The sequence below is a fragment of the Dendrobates tinctorius genome, unplaced genomic scaffold (assembly GCF_039654945.1).
Source record: "Dendrobates tinctorius isolate UK_male_01 unplaced genomic scaffold, ASM3965494v1 ptg000003l, whole genome shotgun sequence".
In the NCBI taxonomy this organism is placed as follows: domain Eukaryota; kingdom Metazoa; phylum Chordata; class Amphibia; order Anura; family Dendrobatidae; genus Dendrobates; species Dendrobates tinctorius.
The window spans coordinates 36,117,722-36,140,618 of record NW_027361671.1 but is presented as its reverse complement, the minus strand read 5'-3'; the positions used below and the strand labels follow the sequence as shown (position 1 = coordinate 36,140,618).

The window sequence follows — 22,897 nt, the reverse complement described above, 5'->3', positions numbered from 1 at the left end:
ATGCCATGCACACGGTCAAGCAGTCCAGTGCCAGAGGCAGCAAAGCAACTCCAAAACATCAGGGAACCTCTGCCATGTTTGACTGTAGGGACCGTGTTCTTTTCTTTGAATGCCTCTTTTTTCTCCTGTAAACTCTATGTTGATGCCTTTGCCCAAAAAGCTCTACTTTTGTCTCATCTGACCAGAGAACATTCTTCCAAAACGTTTTAGGCTTTTTCAGGTAAGTTTTGGCAAACTCCAGCCTGGCTTTTTTATGTCTTGGGGTAAGAAATGGGGTCTTCCTGGGTCTCCTACCATACAGTCCCTTTTCATTCAGATGCCAACGGATAGTACGGGTTGACACTGTTGTACCCTCGGACTGCAGGGCAGCTTGAACTTGTTTGGATGTTAGTCGAGGTTCTTTATCCAACATCCACACAATCTTGCGTTTAAATGTCTTGTCAATTTTTCTTTTCTGTCCACATCTAGGGAGGTAAGCCACAGTGCCATGGGCTTTAAACTTCTTGATGACACTGCGCACGGTAGACATAGGAACATTCAGGTCTTTGGAGATGGACTTGTAGCCTTGAAATTGCTCATGCTTCCTCACAATTTGGTTTCTCAAGTCCTCAGACAGTTCTTTGGTCTTCTTTCTTTTCTCCATGCTCAATGTGGTACACACAAGGACACAGGACAGAGGTTGAGTCAACTTTAATCCATGTCAACTGGCTGCAAGTGTGATTTAGTTATTGCCAACACCTGTTAGGTGCCACAGGTAAGTTACAGGTGCTGTTAATTACACAAATTAGAGAAGCATCACATGATTTTTCGAACAGTGCCAATACTTTTGTCCACCCTCTTTTTTATGTTTGGTGTGGAATTATATCCAATTTGGCTTTAGGACAATTCTTTTTGTGTTTTTTCATTTAAGACAAATTAAATGAAGATAATAATACCAAAGAATTTGTGTTTGCAATCATTTTCAGGAAGAAACTGAGTATTATCTGACAGAATTGCAGGGGTGTCAATACTTTTGGCCACAACTGTACATGAAAGTAGCCGATATGGCTATATGGGTGCTTGTCCCCCACAAAACTGATGTGTCAGTCATGATGAGAAATCTAAAGTAGAAGCCAAATCAGGCTGGAATAGCACTGGGGAAGATGGAGGTAGAGGACACATCAATGGACCTAGAAGAAGCAGTCCCAGTGTAATGTTACAGCCCAGTGCACTACCAGTCTGATTTGTGTATGGCTTCTAGGCTAGTGTTCCGGTAAGTAGGATCCGAACACCTATAGAGCATCCTACTTTCATATATAGAGCTGTGATGACAGATTTACTTTAACCATGTTTCATCACAGGACTATACATACTGTATACAGCACGGGGGGGGGGGGTATTTCAATGGGTCCACACACAAGATCTTGCTGCACCGATTGGGGACAGGTCACTTGGAGAGATCCCACTCGTTTTACACCTTAGATGTGGCAGGAAATGGTAACTACTATAGGTAAGCAAAAAGATTTGCAGGATCTTGGTCCAGGGACAACGATGCTAGTCTGCGGCCACTGGACCAGAGCCCTGCGAGCTTCCTAAGACCTGCTGGCAACCTGGCACGATATCATACTTGCGGCATACTGCACACATGGTGTCGTGTTGAGCCTACTGAAGCACCGGGGAAGTCAGAAGAAAAAGAGGAGGTTCGAAAACCTCTGACTTGGTGGTCTCGGACTACTGATGTGCCCCCTGGGCTGGAAGCCTGTGAATTCTTTTTTGCTTAACTATAGTAACTATTTCTCCAAAGTGTTTTTTTTAAATGTCACCAGGCTTATCTTGTCTGTGAGCCTCATAGATGGTATATGAATGTATTAGAGAAGAGATCAGTGGCATCTTTCATGAACAACAGGAAAAGTTGATAAAAAAAAAATATTAAAAAATGTCCAGCTGTACAATCAACTTAAAAATGTCATCTCAACTGAACAGTGAGCAACAGTAAATTTATATATATCTATATACAGTTAGGTCCATATATATTTGGACAGAGACAACATTTTTCTAATTTTGGTTCTAGACATTACCACAATGAATTTTAAACAAAACAATTCAGATGCAGTTGAAATTCAGACTTTCAGCTTTCATTTGAGGGTATCCACATTAAAATTGGATGAAGGGTTTAGGGGTTTCAGCTCCTTAACATGTGCCACCCTGTTTTTAAAGGGAACAAAAAAATTAGAGGACAATTGACTCCAAGGCTATTTCATGGACAGGTGTGGGCAATCCCTTCGTTATGTCATTCTCAATTAAGCAGATAAAAGGCCTGGAGTTGATTTGAGGTGTGGTGCTTGCATTTGGAAGGTTTTGCTGTGAAGGAAACAAGGGGTCAAAGGAGCTCTCCATGCAGGTGAAACAAGCCATCCTTAAGCTGCAAAAACAGAAAAAACCCATCCAAGAAATTGCTACAACATTAGGAGTGGCAAAATCTACAGTTTGGTACATCCTGAGAAGTAAAGAAAGAAATCACTGGTGAACTCATCAATGCAAAAAGACCTGGGCGCCCACGGAAGACAACAGTGGTGGATGATCGCAGAAGAGTCTCCATGGTGAAGAGAAACCCCTTCACAACAGCCAACCAAGTGAACAACACTCTCCAGGAGGTAGGCGTATCAATATCCAAATCTACCATAAAGAGAAGACTGCATGAAAGTAAATACAGAGGGTTCACTGCACGGTGCAAGCCATTCATAAGCATCAAGAATAAAAAGGCTAGACTGGACTTTGCTAAAAAAAACATCTAAAAAAGCCAGCACAGTCATTCTTTGGACAGATGAAACCAAGATCAACCTATACCAGAATGATGGAAAGAGAAAAATATGGCGAAGGCATGTTACAGCTCATGATCCAAAGCATACCACATCATCTGTAAAACACGGCGGAGGCAGTGTGTTTGCTTGGGCATGCATGGCTGCCAGTGGCACTGGGTCACTAGTGTTTATTGATGATGTGACACAGGACAGAAGCAGCCGAATGATTTCTGAGGTATTCAGAGCCATACTGTGTGCTCAGATCCAGCCAAACTGATTGGTCGTCGTTTCATACTACAGATGGACAATGACCCAAAACATAAAGCCAAAGCAACCCAGGAGTTTATTAAAGCAAAGAAGTGGAATATTCTTGAATGGCCAAGTCAGTCACCTGATCTCAACCCAATTGAGCATGCATTTCACTTGTTAAAGACTAAACTTCAGACAGAAAGGCCCACAAACAAACAGCAACTGAAAACCACCGCAGTGAAGGCCTGGCAGAGCATCAAAAAGGAGGAAACACAGCGCCTGGTGATGTCCATGAGTTCAAGACTTCAGGCAGTCATTGCCAACAAAGGGTTTTCAACCAAGTACTAGAAATGAACATTTTATTTACAATTATTTAATCTGTCCAATTACTTTTGGTCCCTTTAAAAACAGGGTGGCACATGTTAAGGAGCTGAAACTCCTAAACCCTTCATCCAATTTTAATGTGGATACCCTCAAATGAAAGCTGAAAGTCTGAACTTCAACTGCATCTGAATTGTTTTGTTTAAAATTCATTGTGGTAATGTCTAGAACCAAAATTAGAAAAGTGTTGTCTCTGTCCAAATATATATGGACCTAACTGTATATAAAACTGAATGTATGTATGTATGTATGAATGTGTGTGTGTGTGTATCACCAACCAATCACAAAGCATCTTTCATTTCACCAGAGCTGTTCAAAAGAAGCTGAGCTGTGATTGGTTGCTATGAGCAACAGTTTTCCTTGCAACCAATCACTAAGCATCTCTCATTTCACCAGAGCTGGTTAAAAGAAGCTGAGCTGTGATTGCTTGCTATGAGCAAGTTTTCCCACTTGACAACCCCTCAGCAGAGAAATCTGGCATCCCCGGGAACATAAGCTCCCAGCCATTGTCTGCCCCACAGAAAGGAGCACAGAGCACTTTGGTTTTGACCCCAGGCCCCTCTTAAAGGGATCCCCGGTACGGAAGTTAAAACCGTTCCACTCAGCTCTGTGGTTCTGACCCCAGGGTCTCTTAAAGGGATCATTGGTATATAAGTTAGGGCAAATCCACTCTGTGCTTTGGTACTGACCCCAGGCCTTTCTTAAAGGGATCTCCAGTATGGAAGTCAGGGCAAATCCATCCAGCGCTTTGGTTCTGACCCCAGACCTTTCTTAAAGGGATCCCCGGTATGGAAGTCAGGGCAACTGCCTTCAAATGCTCTGGTACTGACGCCAGGCTCTCTTAAAGGGATCTCCTGTATGCAAGTCAGGGCAAATCCACTCAGTGCTCTGGTTCTGATCCCAGGCTCTCTTCAAGGGATCACCGGTATGGAAGTCAGGGCAAATCCACTCTGAGCTCCGATTCTCACCCCAGGCCTCTCTTAAAGGGATCCCTGGTATGGAAGTTAGGACCGTTCCACTCAGCACTCTGGTTCTGACATGGAAAAAGGTTGCCCAGCTCCACGATGTAGTGAAAACAAATTTATTTTATTCACTTCAATCCATACAGGGTAGAGGTTAAAATGCCAGCAAAGAAGATATAGATGCTTGCGTTCTCAATGTGTTTCTGGTGTCTTCGTTACTATGCCCGGGCAGCGACGGGCTCTTCAGCCAGTATATATATATATATTATATCAGGCTTTCCAAATTTCCCTGTGCCGGGGACATTGAAAAAATTCTAGTCCTGAAAAGGCTTTCTTACATCTAGATCATCAGAAACATAAAAGGTAGTGGCAACATCCTTCAATAGTAACTGTCATTTTTTTTTCTATAACTCATGGATCAAAAATCACCCACACAAGTCTACGGGTCAGTGAAAATTACCTGATAATAGGTAACTTTGAAATATATATTAGAGAAATCTGCTTCTTTCTCCTCCTGGACTCATTCTCAAATTTCTCAATTTAGGGGGAAAAAAAAAAAAAATCAATCTTCAGTGAATACAGATTTTCCCACTACTGAGCTAGGAGACGACATTTGGTGCTCATAAAATTCTATGGAGAAGTGTGGTTTCAGGAGAACTTGCAGCAGAATGTCTGCAATGTGCAGCGCTGCTGCCGGGGGCTCCATCCCTGCAGGTCCCCGAATCCAGGATGGCGACGGGGACCTTCGGAGGCCTGCAGGGAGCCGGCTTCCTCAGTGCCTGCAAAGCGCAGGCAAGGAGGAAGCCTGCAGCACTGCCTGTGACAGATTGCTGATCTGTCACAGTGATCTGTGATGTGACAGATCAGCGATCTGTCACAGGACAGTGATGTCCCACCTGGGACAATGTAATAAAGTTAAAAAAATGTGTAAAAATAACTTTAAAAAAAAAAAAAAAAAAATCGCTAAATAAATTAAAAAAGAAAATAAATAAATATTCCCTAATAAATTCATTTTTTGGAAATAAAAAAAAACAAAACAATAAAAGTACACATATTTGGTATCGCCACGTCCGTAACGACCCGCCCTATAAAACTGTCCCATTAGTTATCCCCTTTAGGGAACCCCTTACAAAATAAAAATAAAAAACGAAGCAAAAACTAATGATTTATTATCATACCGCCGAACAAAAAGTGCAATAACACGCGATCAAAAAGACGCATATAAATATCCATGGTACCGCTGAAAACGTCATCTTGTCCCGCAAAAAACGAGCCGCCACACAGCATCATCAGCAAAAAATTTTTTAAAAAGTTATAGCTCGCAGAATAAAGCAATGCAAAAATAATTATTTTTTATATAAAATTGTTTTCATTGCATAAAAGCGCCAAAACATAAAAAAAGACCTAAATGAGGTATCGCTGTAACCGTACTGACTCGAAGAATAAAACCGCTTTATCAATTTTACCGCAGGTGGAACGGTGTAAACGCACCCCCCAAAAGAAATTCATGAAACGCTGGTTTTTGTTCATTCTGCGTCCCAAAAATCAGAATAAAAAGCGATCAAAAAATGTCACGTGCCCAAAAATGGTACCAATAAAAATGTCAACTCGTCCTGCAAAAAATAAGACCTCACATGACTCGGTGGGTCAAAATATGGAAAGATTATAGCTCTCAATATGTGGTGATGCAAAAACTATTTTTACAATAAAAAGCGTCTTTTAGCGTGCGACAGCTGCCAAATATAACAACCGCCATAAATAGTAAATCAAACCCCCCCGTTATCACCCCCTTAGTTAGGGAAAAATAATAAAATTAAAAGAAAATGTATTTGTTTCCATTTTCCCATTAGGGTTAGGGCTAGGGTTGGAGTTATAATTGGGGGGTTTCCACTGTTTGGGCACATCAGGGGCTCTCCAAATGCAACATGGCGTCTGATCTCAATTCCAGCCAATTCTGCGTTGAAAAAGTCAAATGGTGCTCCTTCCCTTCCAAGCTCTGCCATGCGCCCAAACAGTGTTTTACCCCCACATATAGGGTCTCAGCATACTCAGGACAAATTGCAAAACAGTTTTTGGGGTCCAATTTCTCCTGTTACCCTTAGGAAAATAAAAAATTGGGGGCAAAAATATCATTTTTGTGGAAAAAAATGATTTTTTTATTTTCACGCCCGGGCGTTATAAACTTCTGTGAAGCACTTGGGGGCTCAAAGTGCTCACCACACATCTAGATAAGTTCCGTGAGGGGTCTAGTTTCCAAAATGGGGTCACTTGTGGGGAGTTTCAATAGTTTAGGTACATCAGGGGCTCTCCAAAGGCAACATGATACCCGCAGACCATTCCATCAAAGTCTGCATTCCAAAACGTCACTACTTCCCTTCCGAGCCCCGACGTGTGCCCATACAGTAGTTTTCTCCCACATATGGGGTATCAGTGTACTCAGGACAAATTGGACAACAACTTTTGGGGTCCATTTTCTCCTGGTACCCTTGGGAAAAAATTTGGGGACTAAATGATCATGTTTGTGGAAAAAATACGATTTTTTTATTTTCACGCCCGGGCGTTATAAACTTCTGTGAAGCACGGGGGTGTTCAAAGTGCTCACCACACATCTAGATAAGTTCCTTGGGGTGGGGTCTAGTTTCCAAAATGGTGTCATTTGTGGGGGGTTTCCACTGTTTTGGAACATCAGGGGTTTTCCAATCGCGACATGGTGTCCGATCTCAATTCCAGCCAAAAAAGTCAAATGGCGCTGCTTCCCTTCCGAGCTCTGCCATGCGTCCAAATAGTCGTTTACACCCACATGTGGGGTATCAGCGTACTCAGGACAAATTGCACAATAACTTTTAGGGTCCTGTTACCCTTGGAAAAATAAGGATTGAGGGTGAAAAGATCATTTTTGTGGAAAAAATATGATTTTTTAATTGTACGGCTGTACGTTATAAAGTTCTGTGAAGCCCTTGTGGGTTCAAAGTTCTCACCACATATCTAGATCAGTTCCATGGGGGGGTCTAGTTTCCAAAATGGGGTCACTTGTGAGGGGTTTCCACTGTTTAGGTACATCAGGGGCTCTCCAAACGTGACATGGCGTCCGATCTGAATTCCAGCCAATTTTGCATTGAAAAAGTCAAACAACGCTCCTTCCCTTCTGAGCTCTGCCATGCGCTGAAACAGTGGTTCCCCCCCACATATCAGGTATCAGCGTACTCAGGACAAACTGCACAATAACTTTTGCAGTCCAACTTCTCCTGTTACCCTTGGTAAAATAAAAAAAATTGAATCTAAAGTATTTTTGTGAAAAGTTAAATGTTAATTTTTTTTTTTTAAATATTCAAAAAATTCCTGTGACGCACCTGAAGGGTTAATAAACTTCTTGAATGTGGTTTTGAGCACCTTAAGGGGTGCAGTTTTTAGAATGGGGTCACTTTTGGGTATTTTATATCATATAGACCCCTCAACGTGGCTTCAAATGTGATGTGGTCCGTAAAAATAAAATGGTGTTGCAAAAATGAGAAATCGCTGGTCAACTTTTAACCCTTATAACTTCCTAACAAAAAAAAATTTTGGTTCTAAAATTGTGCTGATGTAAAGTAAACATGTGGGAAATGTTACTGATTAAGTTTTTTATGTGCCGTATCTCTGTGATTTAAGGGCATAAAAATTCAAAGTTGGAAAATTGCAAAATTTTAAAAATTTTCGCCAAATTTCCGTTTTTTTCACAAATAAGCGCAAGTTATTTGAATGAAATATTACCACTAACATGAAGTACAATATGTCACGAGAAAACAATGTCAGAATCACCAGGATCCAGAGTTATTACCTCATAAAGGGACAGTGGTCAAAATTGTAAAAATTGGCCCGGTCATGAACGTGCAAACCACCCTGGGGGCTTAAGGGGTTAAAGAATGTTAAAAGCACCAACTGTCATCTTCTAAAGAGAAAATCTTCACTGAAAACAGGGATTTTAAAGATTTTAGACATGAATTCAAAATGAAAGATCAGTCCAGGAGGAGAAAGAAGCAGATTTCTTATTTTCACGTGCGCTATTGATTTATGAAAAAATATAAAATTACTATTATTCATGTCTGAGCCACGGATCTAAAATCCCCCACACAGGTCTACGGGTCAGTGTCACAGACAGCGAACCGATGCCACCTGTTTATAACATTGCGATGGGCAGGAGAAGCTTTATATTGTTATCTCTTTGCATCCTAGAAAATCAATGATGAATCATTGATGGTAAAAACTGACACTGATCAAACAGTCATGAAAATCGAATCAAAAATGATGATGAAAATCAGGAGAGCCACCGGCCAGTCTGTGCGATGCGGTCCAATCACGGTCCGTCTGACTGCACCCTTCAGCGTGGTCTACCTGTCTAAACAGTGTGATATTCAATCAACATCCCGTAAATATTTACCAATCAGCAATAACTTAACGCTACCAGTCAGACCATTGGCCAATGGTATTGTTCAGAACTATCTTTGTGTCCTACTGCAAACAGGGCAGAGGGGGGAGGCTCCTGCTGCAGTTAAGGAGTGCAGATTGACAATATGGTCAGTCGATCAGCACTTACTATTCATTTTCTTGTCACAATGATCATGAGGGGTTTGTACGAGCAATTGACTGCTGGGCAGGTTTACACAGAGCATTGATTGCACATGAGCATTTGTTCAGGCTATCATCACCCTGTGTTAAAGGTATTAAAGCAAAGACACAGGACAGTGATGATGAGGAGGAACGGAAATAAGCAGGATCTCCTAGGACATAATGAAAAGATATCTTTATTTCAAGAGGCTGTCACAGATTCTGCCATTTTTATTGGAACAAATAGTGCGACATGCTAGGCTGATTTTTTTTTTAATCACACAAGTGAGTCTGTCTGGTGTCTGTTAAGTGACCAATGCGTCTGCACCATGAAGTCCATTTTTTTCCTTTCCTAATAAGGAACGGAGAAGAGAATTCCGAAGGCTGATGTGAACCCAATCATTGCTATCTGCCTCCTAGACTTTCATCCACCTCCTTTGCAGTGGCGCATACGATGAAAGGTTTGCAACGTCATTCATCTTTGTCAGTTGCTTCTCTGTAAGATACTACAAAGTACTACCTTTTTAATTAAAACATGTAGGATGACAAATCGCTTTTGGGCTATATCATCCTCTTAGGTTTAGTCAGTTCCGTCCCGCTTTTTAACAATATATTACAGAAGTCTGACAATTGAACCAATATACCTTATAATGAGGGTTATGGTCATATTTTTATAAGGAAAGGAAACGGTTCAATTTTCCCCTTTACTCCGCGTCCAGTGCTGCATGGAACTCTGTTATGAATGAGTCACCGGAGGAGGAAAAAACAAAAATGCAAGCTAAGTCCAGAAAACCGGAGAGGTTGGTAGCTAGCGGATTGCAGACCCCTGATCCTATTCACAACAACTAACAGTAGCCGTGGAGCGTTCCTACGGTGGTCCTAGACGCCTTTTCACAGCCGGAGAACTAAATAAGCCTAAAGAAAGAAAGGGGAAATCTAAACTGCCCCAGAGCAGACCCCAAAGCAATACACAGCCCCCAACATGTATTGTCAGTGAAAACAGATGAAAACCACCGATCCACCAAACCGCTGCCCGACCCAGCTCAACCTCACCTACTGTATCCTCACACATCCAATGTAGATTGTGAGCCCTCGCGGGCAGGGTCCTCTTTCCTCCTGTACCAGTCGTGACTTGTATTGTTTAAGATTACTGTACTTGTATGTATTATGTAAAGTGCAATAGGATAAATGGCACTATAATAAATAATAATAATAATAATAATAATAATAATGTCTCTTATAGAGTATGATGCAGGAAGCGACTGCATACCCTAGCAATACAGTGGGTATGGAAAGTATTCAGACCCCTTTAAATTTTTCCCTGTTTCATTGCAGCCATTTGGTAAATTCAAAAAAGTTCATTTTTTTCTCATTAATGTACACTTTGCACCCCATTTTGACTGGAAAAAAACCCAGAAAAAAACATGGTCATAAGTATTCAGACCCTTTGCTCAGACACTCATATTTAAGTCACATGCTGTCCATTTCCTTGTGATTCTCCTTGAGATGGCTCTACTCCTACACTGGAGTCCAGCTCTGCTTAATTAAACTGATAGGACTTGATTTGTAAAGGCACACACCTGTCTATATAAGATCTCACAGCTCACAGTGCATATCATACCAAATGAGAATCATAAGGTCAAAGGAACTGGCTAAGGAGCTCCGAGACAAAATTGTGGCAAGGCACACATCTGGACAAGGTTACAAAAGAATTTCTGCAGTACTCAAGGTTCCTAAGAGCACACTGGCCTCCATAATCCTTAAATAGAAGACGTTTTGGACCACCAGAAGACTTCCTAGTCCTGGCCATCCAGCCAAACTGAGCAATCATGGGAGAAGAGCCTTGGTGAGAGAGGTAAAGAAGAAGCCCAAGATCACCGTAGCGGAGCTCCACAGATGCAGTAGGGAGATGGGAGAAAGTTCCTCAAAGTCATCTATCACTGCAGCCCACCACCAGTCAGGCCTTTATGGCAGAGTGGCCCAACAGAAGCCTCTCCTCAGTGAAAGACATATGAAAGCCGGCATAGATTTGCTAAAAACACATGAAGGAGTCCCAGACTATGAGAAATAAGATTCTCTGGTCTCATGAGACGAAGATAGAACTTTTTGGTGATAATTCTAAGTGGTATGTGTGGAGAAAATCAGGCATTGCTCATCACCTTCCCAATGCAATCCCAACAGTGAAACATGGTGGTGGTAGCATCATGAGGGTGTTTTTCAGCTGCAGGGACAGGACGACTGGTTGAAATTGAAGAAAACATGAATGCTGCCAAGTACAGAGATATCCTGGATAAAAACCTCTTCCAGAGTGCTCTGGATCTCAGACTTGGCCGAAGGTTCACCTTCCAACAAGTCAATGACCCTAAGCACACAGCTAAAATAACAAAGGTGTGTCTTCAGAAGAACTCTGTGACCATTCTTGACTGGCCCAGCCAGAGCCCTGACCTAAACCCAATTGAGCATCTCTGGAGAGACCTGAAAATGGCTGTCTACAAACGTTCACCATCCAACCTGACGGAACTGGAGAGGATCAGCAAGGAAAAATGGCAGGGGATTCCCAAATCCAGGTGTGAAAAACTTGTTGCATCATTCCCAAGAAGACACGTGGCTGTACTAGCTCAAAAGGGTGCTTCTACTCAATAATGAGCAAAGGGTCTGAATACTTATGACCATGTGATATTTCAGTTTTTCCTTTTTAATAAATTTGCAAAAACGTCTATATTTCTGTTTTTTCAGTCAAGATGGGTGTGTAGATTGCACATTAATGAGAAAAAAAATGAACTTTTTTGAATTTACGAAATGGCTGCAATGAAACAAAGTGAAAAATTTAAAGGGGTTTGAATACTTTCCGTACACACTGTATGTCATCATTACTTGTAATGTTGGGCAATCCCCTATAACCATTAACCTTACAAAGGCAAGTACATAGTGAAGCGTGGTTAAATATTACATTTACATTAATTTGGAGACATCATTTACCTCTCTTATCTGTTAGATATTGTACAACTATTTCTGCCTAGAAGAAATACAACTTTAAAAGAAAAAGTTTCACATGGATTTTAACATATGTTCTACATCGAAATCAGCATGAAATCCACCACAAATCACTGACTTAAGGGGCTAACCACGTGTAGAGCAACAGCACTCAAACAGCAAGTCTACATCTGATTTTTTTGGTGCCGTTACCTTCTGTGTTCACATCATTTTGGAGGCTTCACCTTGGTTTCCATCAAACTTTCCGGAAATTTTGACAAAATATAGCACAGACAGCAACCCTGATTAACTGATTAAAATCAAAGGGGTTGCGTGTGACCATTCGGATACTTTGGAAAATAGATCCTGACAAGTCATTACATTAACGCTTGCGTTATAAACATGGACTATTTCACTGGTGAAAACAAAGGCTTACGCCTACCTGTTTCTTGTACAGGTGGGTAACAGCTAGTAGGCAAATCTGAAACACTAAGCTGATGTGCTGTTCAAGTCTTTAGGGGACCAAGTAGAAGACCCTAGTTAAGCTGCAAAAAAGAAGTGTTTTTGTTTGCCACCCACCTTCCCTTATTCACATGGTCACCTAAAAAAAACAAGTAGGTAAAAGAGTAAAAAAAAAAAAAAATATGAACTGAAAAAACATCATTTACAAGTTCATGAAAAAGGATGACGTTCCGAGCCGCCGTCGTATTAGTCCAATTAGTACAATAGCCTGACATGTAGCACAAAATTTAGCATCAAAATGACGATACCACAATGTCTTATCCAATATGGTTCGGTGGTGTCCGGTGTGCGTAAGATATGACCATGTTTAGCGTTTAAATTTAACCGCAACGTAAATGTGAACAGCGTTTTATATTTAAAAGGTAAATATTAAATACTACAGGAAAGATGTATATCTTTGTACCGTGTTAGCCAGTAGATAGAAAAATAAATTTATGACGACCTTTGACACTCTCAGTGCTGGAATGAATGTGTCGCCTGGATTTATGTCTTTTTACATCAATTAAGGAATTTGCTTTCAAGACCTGGTGGGGGCATCACAACACATTAGGAGACCCCAATCAGAGGACTATAAAACATCCGGACTCCTTATCTATGTACTGGTCCAATATTTATGTTTCTCCCTCTCCCATATTGACAGTTCTGCTTCACGTCACTTGTCTTATCTATTGCATTTTTTCTAGGCTGTATTGTGCATAAATATGTGACGCTTCAGATTTTGTATTAGTCTTTGCCTGAGGAAGAGACCTGAGTAGTCTCGAAAGCTTGCAATGTGTTACCATCTTTTCAGTTAGCCATTAAAAGGTATCAACCACTGAGGACTCTCAATTCTGAATATTTTTCTATTTAATACTAGAGATACTAACAACTACTCCACCTTAATGTAATATACGTTTTACTTTTTTTATTTTACCATGTTGTTATCTAACAACAATTCTTATAGAAGAAGTAGGGTCAAAATAAAGAAGCCGTAATAAAATGCCTTTTCTTAGTTGGGTCTGATTAATTAGGATTGATCGGATGATCAAATGTTTTATTAGTACAGCAAATAAACTGATTTCCCCCAGGTCAGAGCTACAGAAATACAGCACCGGAGAGTCCTGTGGTATATACATATATTCACAGATGTGTAAAAAAATAAATATATATTATACACACACACATGGAAGTTTCCATTCTGTGTGAGCTACAAACAGACCCAGAGAGTGCCGAAAATGCCAAACTTTCCGTTTTAATATCTCACGGCACTGGTAATACAGCTGGGACAGAAAATATGTCCTGAAATGTGTTTTTGTATAGTTTAAGAAGCAGGAGCAGCATCTGAAGCCAAGCCGGGGATGACTAATAGGAGGTGGAGAACGTTTACAATGGAAAGAGGTGGTAGCATATGGAGAAAAATATTCTGGGCGCTGTGGTGAATTATGTATGCACACATAAATATTTCATGCTAGGATTATGGAGATAGATGCATTTAGAATCTCGGAGTGAAACGAAGACTTGGATTTAAATACAATTTTGTTGGGATCAGATGACAATTTTTTTTTATATATTAATAGATGATTAGCGGAAGAAAACCGTGATGGCAAAGTGGCATTTCAACCAGCGTGGATGTGAAAGCAGCTGGGAAGAAATCATTGTAGAAGCAGATGGACAGCAGACACACACAGTGTAATATATATAGGGACTGGGATTTGGTTGTGACAACTTCTCACAGTACAAAATACCTGCAAAACCATAATAAAGTCAACTACAGAAGACTATTCCACAAGACCTGTAAAACACGCACATAGACACACATACACACTGATACAAACATATAAAGATAGAAGTGGCCAAAGACATACTGATAGGGAATTTAGATGGTGAGCCCCATTGGGGACAGCGATGATAATGCCTGTAAAGATAACGCTATATAAGGAAAGCATAATAAATAAATACAATCTTATGTTATACATACTAAAAAAGTCAACAAATCAAAACCTAACCTAGAAATAATCTAATTCCACTTCCCTCCATAAAGCTTCCATACGGGAGACGTTGGCCACATTTGTCCACCACAAAGCAGGGCATGTTTTGGTTTGTTTTTTTCCTCTACCAATCAAAACTGGGGGGACGATGTGGTTGGGATGTTATAGCCAACATGCTAAGTACGTCATGGGAGATTGTACAAAAGCCTCTCTAGTATAATATGAATGGAAAAGTTAAAGATTTATTTAAAAAAAAAAAATGCAATTTTTCATATAAATTGTTTCTATGAGGCATCTGCTATATTAGTGAAAAAGGTAGAAACGTATCCCTTACCTTTTAAATACTGAGAGGGGGCTCCTGAAACTAGAACAGCTGTCTTGTAATATAAGAAATAATAGAATGAAACTGCTAAGAATGCTGGCCATGTCCACCCCGCTGTTCCAGCTCCGGTTAGGAGACAATGTAAAGGCAGCGTTGTAATCCTGGCAATTAGGAAGCTTTATCAATCTACGATTCCATTAGTGGCAGCCCTTCAGGTGTCCAGGAGCAGATGACGGCTCATCCGTCTCCTCCGCTTGGCGACAACGCGCGGGGGGACGATACGGTTGCCTTTGATTATCCAGAAATAGTCACTGGACTCGGGTTTTCTTGCTGTAGAACTCTTTATGAAGTGATGGAGCAGAAGTTGGATGCCAGTCTCCTCCAGGGGCTCGCACCCTGCTGATCACCCACAATTACAGAGCCTTCTGAGTGACATCACGCAAACGCCAGCATCAGTCTTCATTGAGAGGCTGCAAAGAGAGGGGCATATAGTGGATGACTAACATATTACACCATTAGTCCTCAGCAAATCCCCTGCTGACGTTTCTCAATACATTTGCTCTTTGACAACCCTAAGCCCATCCCCATTACCAAACTATATGCTGCTACCTCCTTTCACTCACAATCCTGGCTTCAGCCAAGAGCACACAATGATAGACATGTCAGTCGCGCAACATGCTGGGGTTGTACAGCTGCCGGGTCCCACATATGAGACACACGTCTATCATGGATGCAGAAAGGTCTACAAGGTTCCCTGATGCAGAAGCTGCCATCTAGAGATACACACACTGTGATAGATCGCAAGTTCCTGGGTTCACACTCTCTGACAGGAAACCAGACCCTCCGAGGGTATATATATATGGAAGACAACATGTCAAAACGAGCAGCTTGATAGTCTCATACAAAGCACTCACCCCTGATCCTTCTGCTCCTCAGTTCCTACTAACTGGAAATGGAGCAGGGAGGATCTACCGACACAGAGGAACTCCCACCATTATTTTGTGATGACGCTTGGGAGACCTGTGACATGACCAAACAGATAGGGAAGGAAGTGAGGAGCAGCAGACAGACACCAGCCATGGACACAGCTGCACTGCATACAGTCTGCACGTCCACAATGGAGCACGTCCAAGCAGGAAACTTCCTAGTGTGTCACTACAGCCTAAAAGAGGGAGAAGCTCCACATTCAGACGCCTGTCTGTGGAATTTGGGGAGGTTTCACCTCAGTATTTGTAAGATAAAACGCAGTGCACGGGTTTCTATTATACTTTTCCTCTGATTGTTCGACTCCTGGTTTTGACTTACAGATACTACTGAGGTAAAATACTGGCCGAATACTGACCGTGTGAACGAGGACTTCATGCAAGTTGTAAAAAAAAAAAAAAAAGATATTAGCTTGGCCTTAGTGACATTATTGCACAGTTAGTTTGACAAACACCACACTTATGTTCATTTCTAATGCACGTATACACAGATTTCTGATCAATTTCTGTCCAATCAAGCCTAAATCGGTGTGTAAATCCACATTTGATTGAAATCTGTTGGAAAATTGATCTGATTTGCTTTAAAAAATGTAAACATACATCTGAAAAAGACTCCATTATAGGGAATGTAAAGGGATTTTGGATGAGAAGATGACACTACCTGTTGGTCCGAGACCTGTACGTGTAAAGGCCGCCATACACATTACTGCTGGCTGAATGATACTTTGGCGGACTGTTCAGCTGACAGCAATCTCAGCAGACTAGCCCATTCACAGGCGTGCCCGTAGGGCCAACTGCTCTTGGGTTCTCCATGAGAAAGCCACCGGCTGACATGTCGGCTAGCGGTCTATCTCTGTGGGAACAATGAGATTGGAAGTAGAAATCAAATAAGCCTGAGCAACATCTCCACCAACAATCCACTGATCGCCCCATTCACAAAGTGTCGGATGGACCCATCTACATCAGTAGATTTGGTTGACATTAGTCTGATGTGCATGGGAGCCTTAGGCCTGTTTCACACATCCGTTTGTGTCCATCAGTCAAAATCCGCCGTTGTGCAAAAAAACCCAGATCCGTCATTTTTCTTGGCGGATCCGTTTTTTTTCCCATTGAGTTGCATTACCGGCGGATCTTGACGGACGGCCATCCGTTTTTTTGCGGATCCACCAAAATTTTGACGTCCGCCGACATGCCCGAACGGACCACGCAACGTTTTTTCGGGTGGCAGGATCCACACTTCTCACTGCGCATGCCCGAAAGACTTCACTCAGCCGGAAATTTAACCCTAAACTCTGTTCTGGCGGCTGAAAAATTCTCTCTCCTTCCCCAGGCAGCGGTTCCTTTAAAATTCTATTCTTCCTTTGACGGATCCGTTAAAATAACGGTCCGGTGACAAACGTTGTGGACAGTACAGGAACGGATCTGCTCTCCGCCATTTTGGCGGATTTTGACTGACCAAAAAAACTGATGTGTGAAACAGGCCTTAGATGTAGTTAGGAGCGCCGCAGTGACCTTGGCGTTATAAACACTTGTACGTAGCCGTCATGACAAGTTTCAGGTTGCAACGAGACAGCACTTACTATGTTGCAATGTAGTAGCAGCAGCACACTGTTATCTCTGGGAGTGCGATGAGTCGTGGTCAGGGTCGCCATACAGCACCAGCGCTGCTAAGGCCTCTTTCACACTTCAGTTTTTTACAATCAGTCACAATCCGCCAGGTTTTGAAAAAAACGGATCCGCAATTTTCTTTTGAGGATCCGTTTTTTTCCCCATTGACTTCCATTATAGGCGGATTGTGACGGATTGCCGTCCGTTGCATCCGTTTTTTTGTGAGGATCCGCCAAAAGTTCCTGTCCGTCACCATCCTCAAAGATTTCAAAACGGAGCTTGCAACGTTTTTTTCTGTTGCGGATCCTCCAGACACTCATTTAACCCGAAATTCTTTCTGGGTGCCGGACAAAAAAAAAAAAATTCTCTCTCTCTCTCATCAGTACTACAACGGATCCGCCATCCGTCCTTTTGGCGGATCATGACTGATGCAAAAAACTGAAGTGTGAAAGAGGCCTTACGGGGATCCCTGCGGAGGGGAAGTGGTTGTGCATCAAAGTATTGAGTCTTCTTGGTATCCCTACATCAGCACTAACATATGGCTGGAGTAAGATTAGCATATCATATCTGATGCGATATTCTAATGACCCTCGGCTCCTGGTCTGCTGTGAGTGCGAGCCGAGGCCAGTGCTCTCTGTGCCAATCTTCTCGCATCAGAGAATCAAAGCACAGCTGCGGAGGAAATGGAGAAAGTAATTTCTCTATCTCCTCCACTGCAATGTCCGCGGGAATCGCACTGCACTCAGGTGATGTCACAATGCAGTGCAATGCTTCACACGCACCCATAGACTTATATAGGTGTGTTCGATCCGAATTTTGTATGCTGTCGCTGCATGCTGCATTTTTTTTCCATCCAATCGCGAACCGATCGGAGCAGGAAAAAAAAAAAAACATTGAGAATAGAAGCATGGGATTAAATTGGTACAAATGCAATCCGATTTTTAATTAGCTTGCATTGTTTTGATTTTATCGCAAGTGGGAGAGAGCCCTAACCCCAAGAGCTACACCAATGGCTTCTCTCCCAGCCAACCAGTGAACGGTCCTGTACAATTTAGGGGGAAGAGCGCGGTCTACTCTCTGACACTCTGGCTCAGCTAGAATAACAGACCATGTTTCAAGGCCCCTTAATGGGTCGGTGGGATATCGGCTAACAGGAGGCCTCCGGCAGTAGGTGGCTTTAGGTGATGGCTTCCTCCTTTTTGGAGAGCTGATTTGCATACACACAGGAGTAGCGGTAGGTGCAGATCAGGGCATATACCCAGCATTCCCAGGTGTAGAGGTGCGGCACATTAAGGTATATAAGGCTAGTTTCACACTAGCGTTTTTTAGCGCTGCGCTTCGTGTGCAGTAGAAACGCATGCAAAAAAACGCATCATGTGTTTTGCATGCGTTTGCTTTTTTTAGGCGCATGCGTTTTAACCAGTTTCTAGCCATCTTAACTCTTAAAACGCATGCGATTTTAAACGCAGGAGTGCGCATGTTCATGCGCACACCTGCGTTCCCATAGACTGTAATGTGATTTTTTTTTGCGCATTCCATGCGCAAGCGCTTTTTTGACACAGATTGGACGGACCAAAAATGCAACAGCTTGCGCCCGACGCGCCTATGCACACACTACAAAAAAAACGCATGCGCACGAAAACGCATACGAACGCGTGAAAACGCTAGACCATGTGCCCCCATGTTAAAGATAGGGGCGCAGGACGCATGCGCATGAAGCGCAGCGCTAAAAAACGCTAGTGTGAACCCAGCCTAACCTCCAACATTTCAGTGTAGGGGGTCTGCAGGAGACAACGCAGAATAAGGGCCAGTGCAGACAAAGGTATAACAAATCACTAGAGGTTCATCCAAAAAAACTCAGATAATTTTCTCATTTCCATCTGATTTTCATCCGTGTGCCATCAGTGTGTCCATTTTTTACATCTGTGGGACATCGATTTGCCATCCGTTTTCATACATCTTCAGAAAAAAAAAAAAAAATTTGATAGTAAAAAGAAAGCAGCTCACCCCTGAGATCCTCGGCACGGAAGGAAACTGCTCAGATCCAGTAGGAAACCTCCTCCAGCCGTGGTCCCAGGTGATAAAACAGACCATAATGTTCAATGTGATTAAAAAGATGACATCTCAGGTGCATCCAAACTCTCCGCGTTTCAGTCCGTCACCCAGTCCATCCATGATTACAGCCCGACACGCGCATGGTACATTTGGATTACATCTCACATTGGAATAAAGTTCTATTTTTTTTTACCTGGAAACTCGGCTGCAGGGGTGTTTCTGTTGGATATATGAAGCGCCAAGCCCACAAGGAGCGGCTTAAGGAATTTATCTATTGGACCAAAAAAAAAAAAAAAAAAATCTACATGATCACATACACTTTCCTAGGTTTGAAATCGGATGTGACTTGGATGTTCCGTCTGGTTTCCAAAGAAAGTACTACACACACATAATATACTTATTGAATCACTACACGTGACATATAGAGATGTCAAAGACAAAAAATTAATAAAACACTCCACTCCAAAGACATACTTAATTCAGATTGTGAGCCCCAATGGGGACAGTGATGATGACAATGTCTGTGAAGTGCAGATGACTATGATTGTGCTGTATTAGCAGGCAGCATTATAACCGTAGCTTCATCAGGCCACACTGCAAACAAAAAATAATAAAAAGCAAAAAATGAAAACCACGACAGCACTTTCAAGCTTAGTGGGAAAAAATAAAGTGGATTTTTAATCAGCCATCTGCGACAGCTCAGTGTAACATGTATATATATACACACACGTGTGCGGGTTATGAATAACAAAGTAATAAATCCGAACTGATCTTACAATATGGAAGTTTCCCGAATAAACCCCATCAGTGCATGTGTATAAGGGTATATAACCAGAAACTGCAATGTGAATACTACATAGGTGACAGCAGAAATCCAATCCACTTGGTGCCAAGTATACCATCTGTATGTTCTAATCAATGTAACCTAAAGACTCACCACACTTGGGACTCAATGATACTGTGGAACCACAAGGATCAGCAGTTCTCTGATCAAGAAACCGCATGCTTTATCTGCGTGTGAACCAGAGCAGTGTAGACACGCTGACTCCATAGAGTACTCCGGGAGAGGAGAGGCGTTACTAAGTTGCTGAGGTCAGCCTTGATCATCTGACTGGGGACGGTCTGCACCTGCGCAGTAAGCACATGCAGCAGTGGTGGCCATCTTGGGTAAGGGAAGCCCACACTTGTCCAAGTTTCTAGGGTGAGGGGATCTGTTCCTGCCCACTCATCTGCAGGGTCTACACCCGGCCCTCTGGAGTAAGGGAAGCTCACTATAGTGTCCATGACAGAGATGCTGTGTAGATGTCAGCCATACAGAAAGTGCAGTGATAGAGACCCCCTGCTCCAGATCAGTGTGATCCCTGAGGTCACATACAGGTCTGGCAAAAAGTAAAAGGACCACCACATCAAATCCCTGTCATGGGCAGCCCATTCTCCAGACCTGAACCAGAATGAAAACCTCTGGAATGTAATCAAGAGGAAGATGGATGGTCACCAGCCATAAAACAGAGAAGAACTAGTTAAGTGTTTGCACCAGAAGCAGTGTGAGAGACTGGTGGAAAGCAGCCAAGACGCATGAAAGCTGGGATTAGAATCATGGTTATGCCACAAAATATTGATTTCTGGACTCTTCCCGAGTTAAAACATTAGTATTGTTGTTTCTAAATGATTATGAACTTGTTTTCTTTGCATTCTTTGAGGTCTAAAAGCACTGTTTTTTTTTTTGTTTTTTTCCTCTGACCATTTTTCTTTGTCAGAAAAAAAATACAAAATTTATTGCTTTAAAATTCGGAGACATGTTGTCAGAAGCTTATAGACTAAAAGAACAATTTTGCTCAAAAATATACCTATAAAGAGAAAAATCAGACTGTGACCTGGACTTAAAGGGCTACCCTGAGGGCTCATACTTGCGAGAGACTCGCACGATTCTGGTGCGAGTCTCTGGCATGAAAATCTGGCACTGCCACCGGCACTCGGACCGGAGCATGCGGTGGCATAGAAATACATGTAGCAGCACGCTCCGGTCCAAGTGCCGGTGGCAGTGCCGGGTTTTCATGTGAGAGACTCGCACCAGAATCGTGCGAGTCTCTCGCAAGTGAGTATGAGCCCTTAAAGGGATGGAACTTGTCCTGTTGTGTTGGCTTTAGGATCCTTGTCAATTTCAAGTTTCATGTAACGTGTATGGTTTGTATGGCACCCGTGGCACTTGTCAAAAATAAAAAGTATGCCAATCCATACAGAGTAACATCAATGACTGTAAGTAAATTGAGAAAGTAAGTACACCCTTCAGCAAGAAATTCAAACCACCCAAGAGACGAGGATGACTGGGGCCCATTATTACTATGCTGGCATACAGCTTGAGGAGATGAAATTCATGGACAGTACCTTTGAAAATCCTAGGACATGATCTGGTGGCTCCCAGCACTCCTGGCTCTGTCCTTCCCCTGTAAATGACACCCAAAATCCTGCTCACCTCTTCCAATGTGCAGGTGGAGCTCCCCGCGGGGCCCGGGGGGGTACTGGGTACCGGGCCCTTCGACTTCAATGGGGGACGGTGTCACGGCGGCGGCGACCCGGTCCGTGGCCCAGAGGCGCCCAGTAATAAAATAGGGGAAAGTTGTGTGGTATTTATGTGGTAAAAATGAAAATAAAGTTATTAGTTGGTGAAATACGTGACGCCACCTGTGGTTTTCTAGTCAGAGGTGACCAGCGCTGCGGTGTTGCTTCTCTGGTATGGATGTTGGGCGCAGCTATGATGTTGTAGCTCTCCACAGGTACGGCTGTAATCCCAGGGCAAAGATTTAAATAAATAGTAAAAATGGCTGTGAACGTTGGGGTGCAGAGAAATGTGAGAAAGACACAGAGAGGTGCAGTTTCTTTACCTTTTACTGGTAATTGGTTGTAGTCCAGAGTACCACATACAGGTGATGGAATGAGTCCCACTCGCCTGGAGGCATTCAGGAGATCCACCTTGTCAGGTGGAGATTTGGGACCTTCCTTTCTGCGCTCTGTGTGTGGGTCTCCGCTGTATATAACTATGCTGCGACCCTCTATTCGTGATGGTTTCACTAACCTGTACGGCTGACAGCGTGAGCCTATTCCACGGGTACCGTCCTTTTCACCATCAGCCCCGGGCTCCTTATCCGCTGACGTGCCCTCAGGTGTTCAATGTGCACAGGAATTTACAATCCCCTGTACTTTCAGATTCGGCTATCAGGACTTACAGCTCCTGTCAACCTAGGACTCTGATGTCCCTTTTCTCTTTATTAGCGCTTCACTCAGGGGTCTGCTATATGCAGTATTTTAGCTTCCCTAGAGTCTCTCAGTCTCTGATCTTGTCCTTTCCCGCTTCACAGATCAGCTCTGCCTATCGAGCTCCTTTCAGATTAGCTCCCTGTCTTCATCTGACAGGATCTTCCAGAAAGATCTCTTTACCTCACGTCCTCACCTTTAACTGTCATTTTCCTCACAGCTGCTTTGTTTCCATGACAACCCCCTCAGCTGATTTCTA

The 22,897-nt window shown here is 42.6% G+C and overlaps 1 protein-coding gene across 5 annotated transcripts in view; it reads right to left on the bottom strand.

Moving 5' to 3' along the window:
* PAM (peptidylglycine alpha-amidating monooxygenase) overlaps positions 1 to 20,476 on the bottom strand; it is a 250,259-nt gene extending 229,783 nt beyond the window's left edge. For 3 of the 5 annotated variants that reach the window (XM_073545548.1, XM_073545723.1, XM_073545901.1), the window contains exons 1-2: positions 20,324 to 20,476; positions 14,753 to 15,210 (exon numbers count right to left, since the gene is read on the bottom strand). In XM_073545548.1, coding sequence (XP_073401649.1) covers positions 14,753 to 14,844 — 92 coding nt within the window. In that variant the 5' untranslated portion in view covers positions 14,845 to 15,210; positions 20,324 to 20,476. Of the gene's footprint in view, positions 1 to 14,752; positions 15,211 to 15,654; positions 15,791 to 20,323 lie in introns of those variants that run through there. The other 2 variants (XM_073545813.1, XM_073545631.1) reach the window with 2 other exon arrangements.
* Positions 20,477 to 22,897: the final 2,421 nt, after the last annotated feature.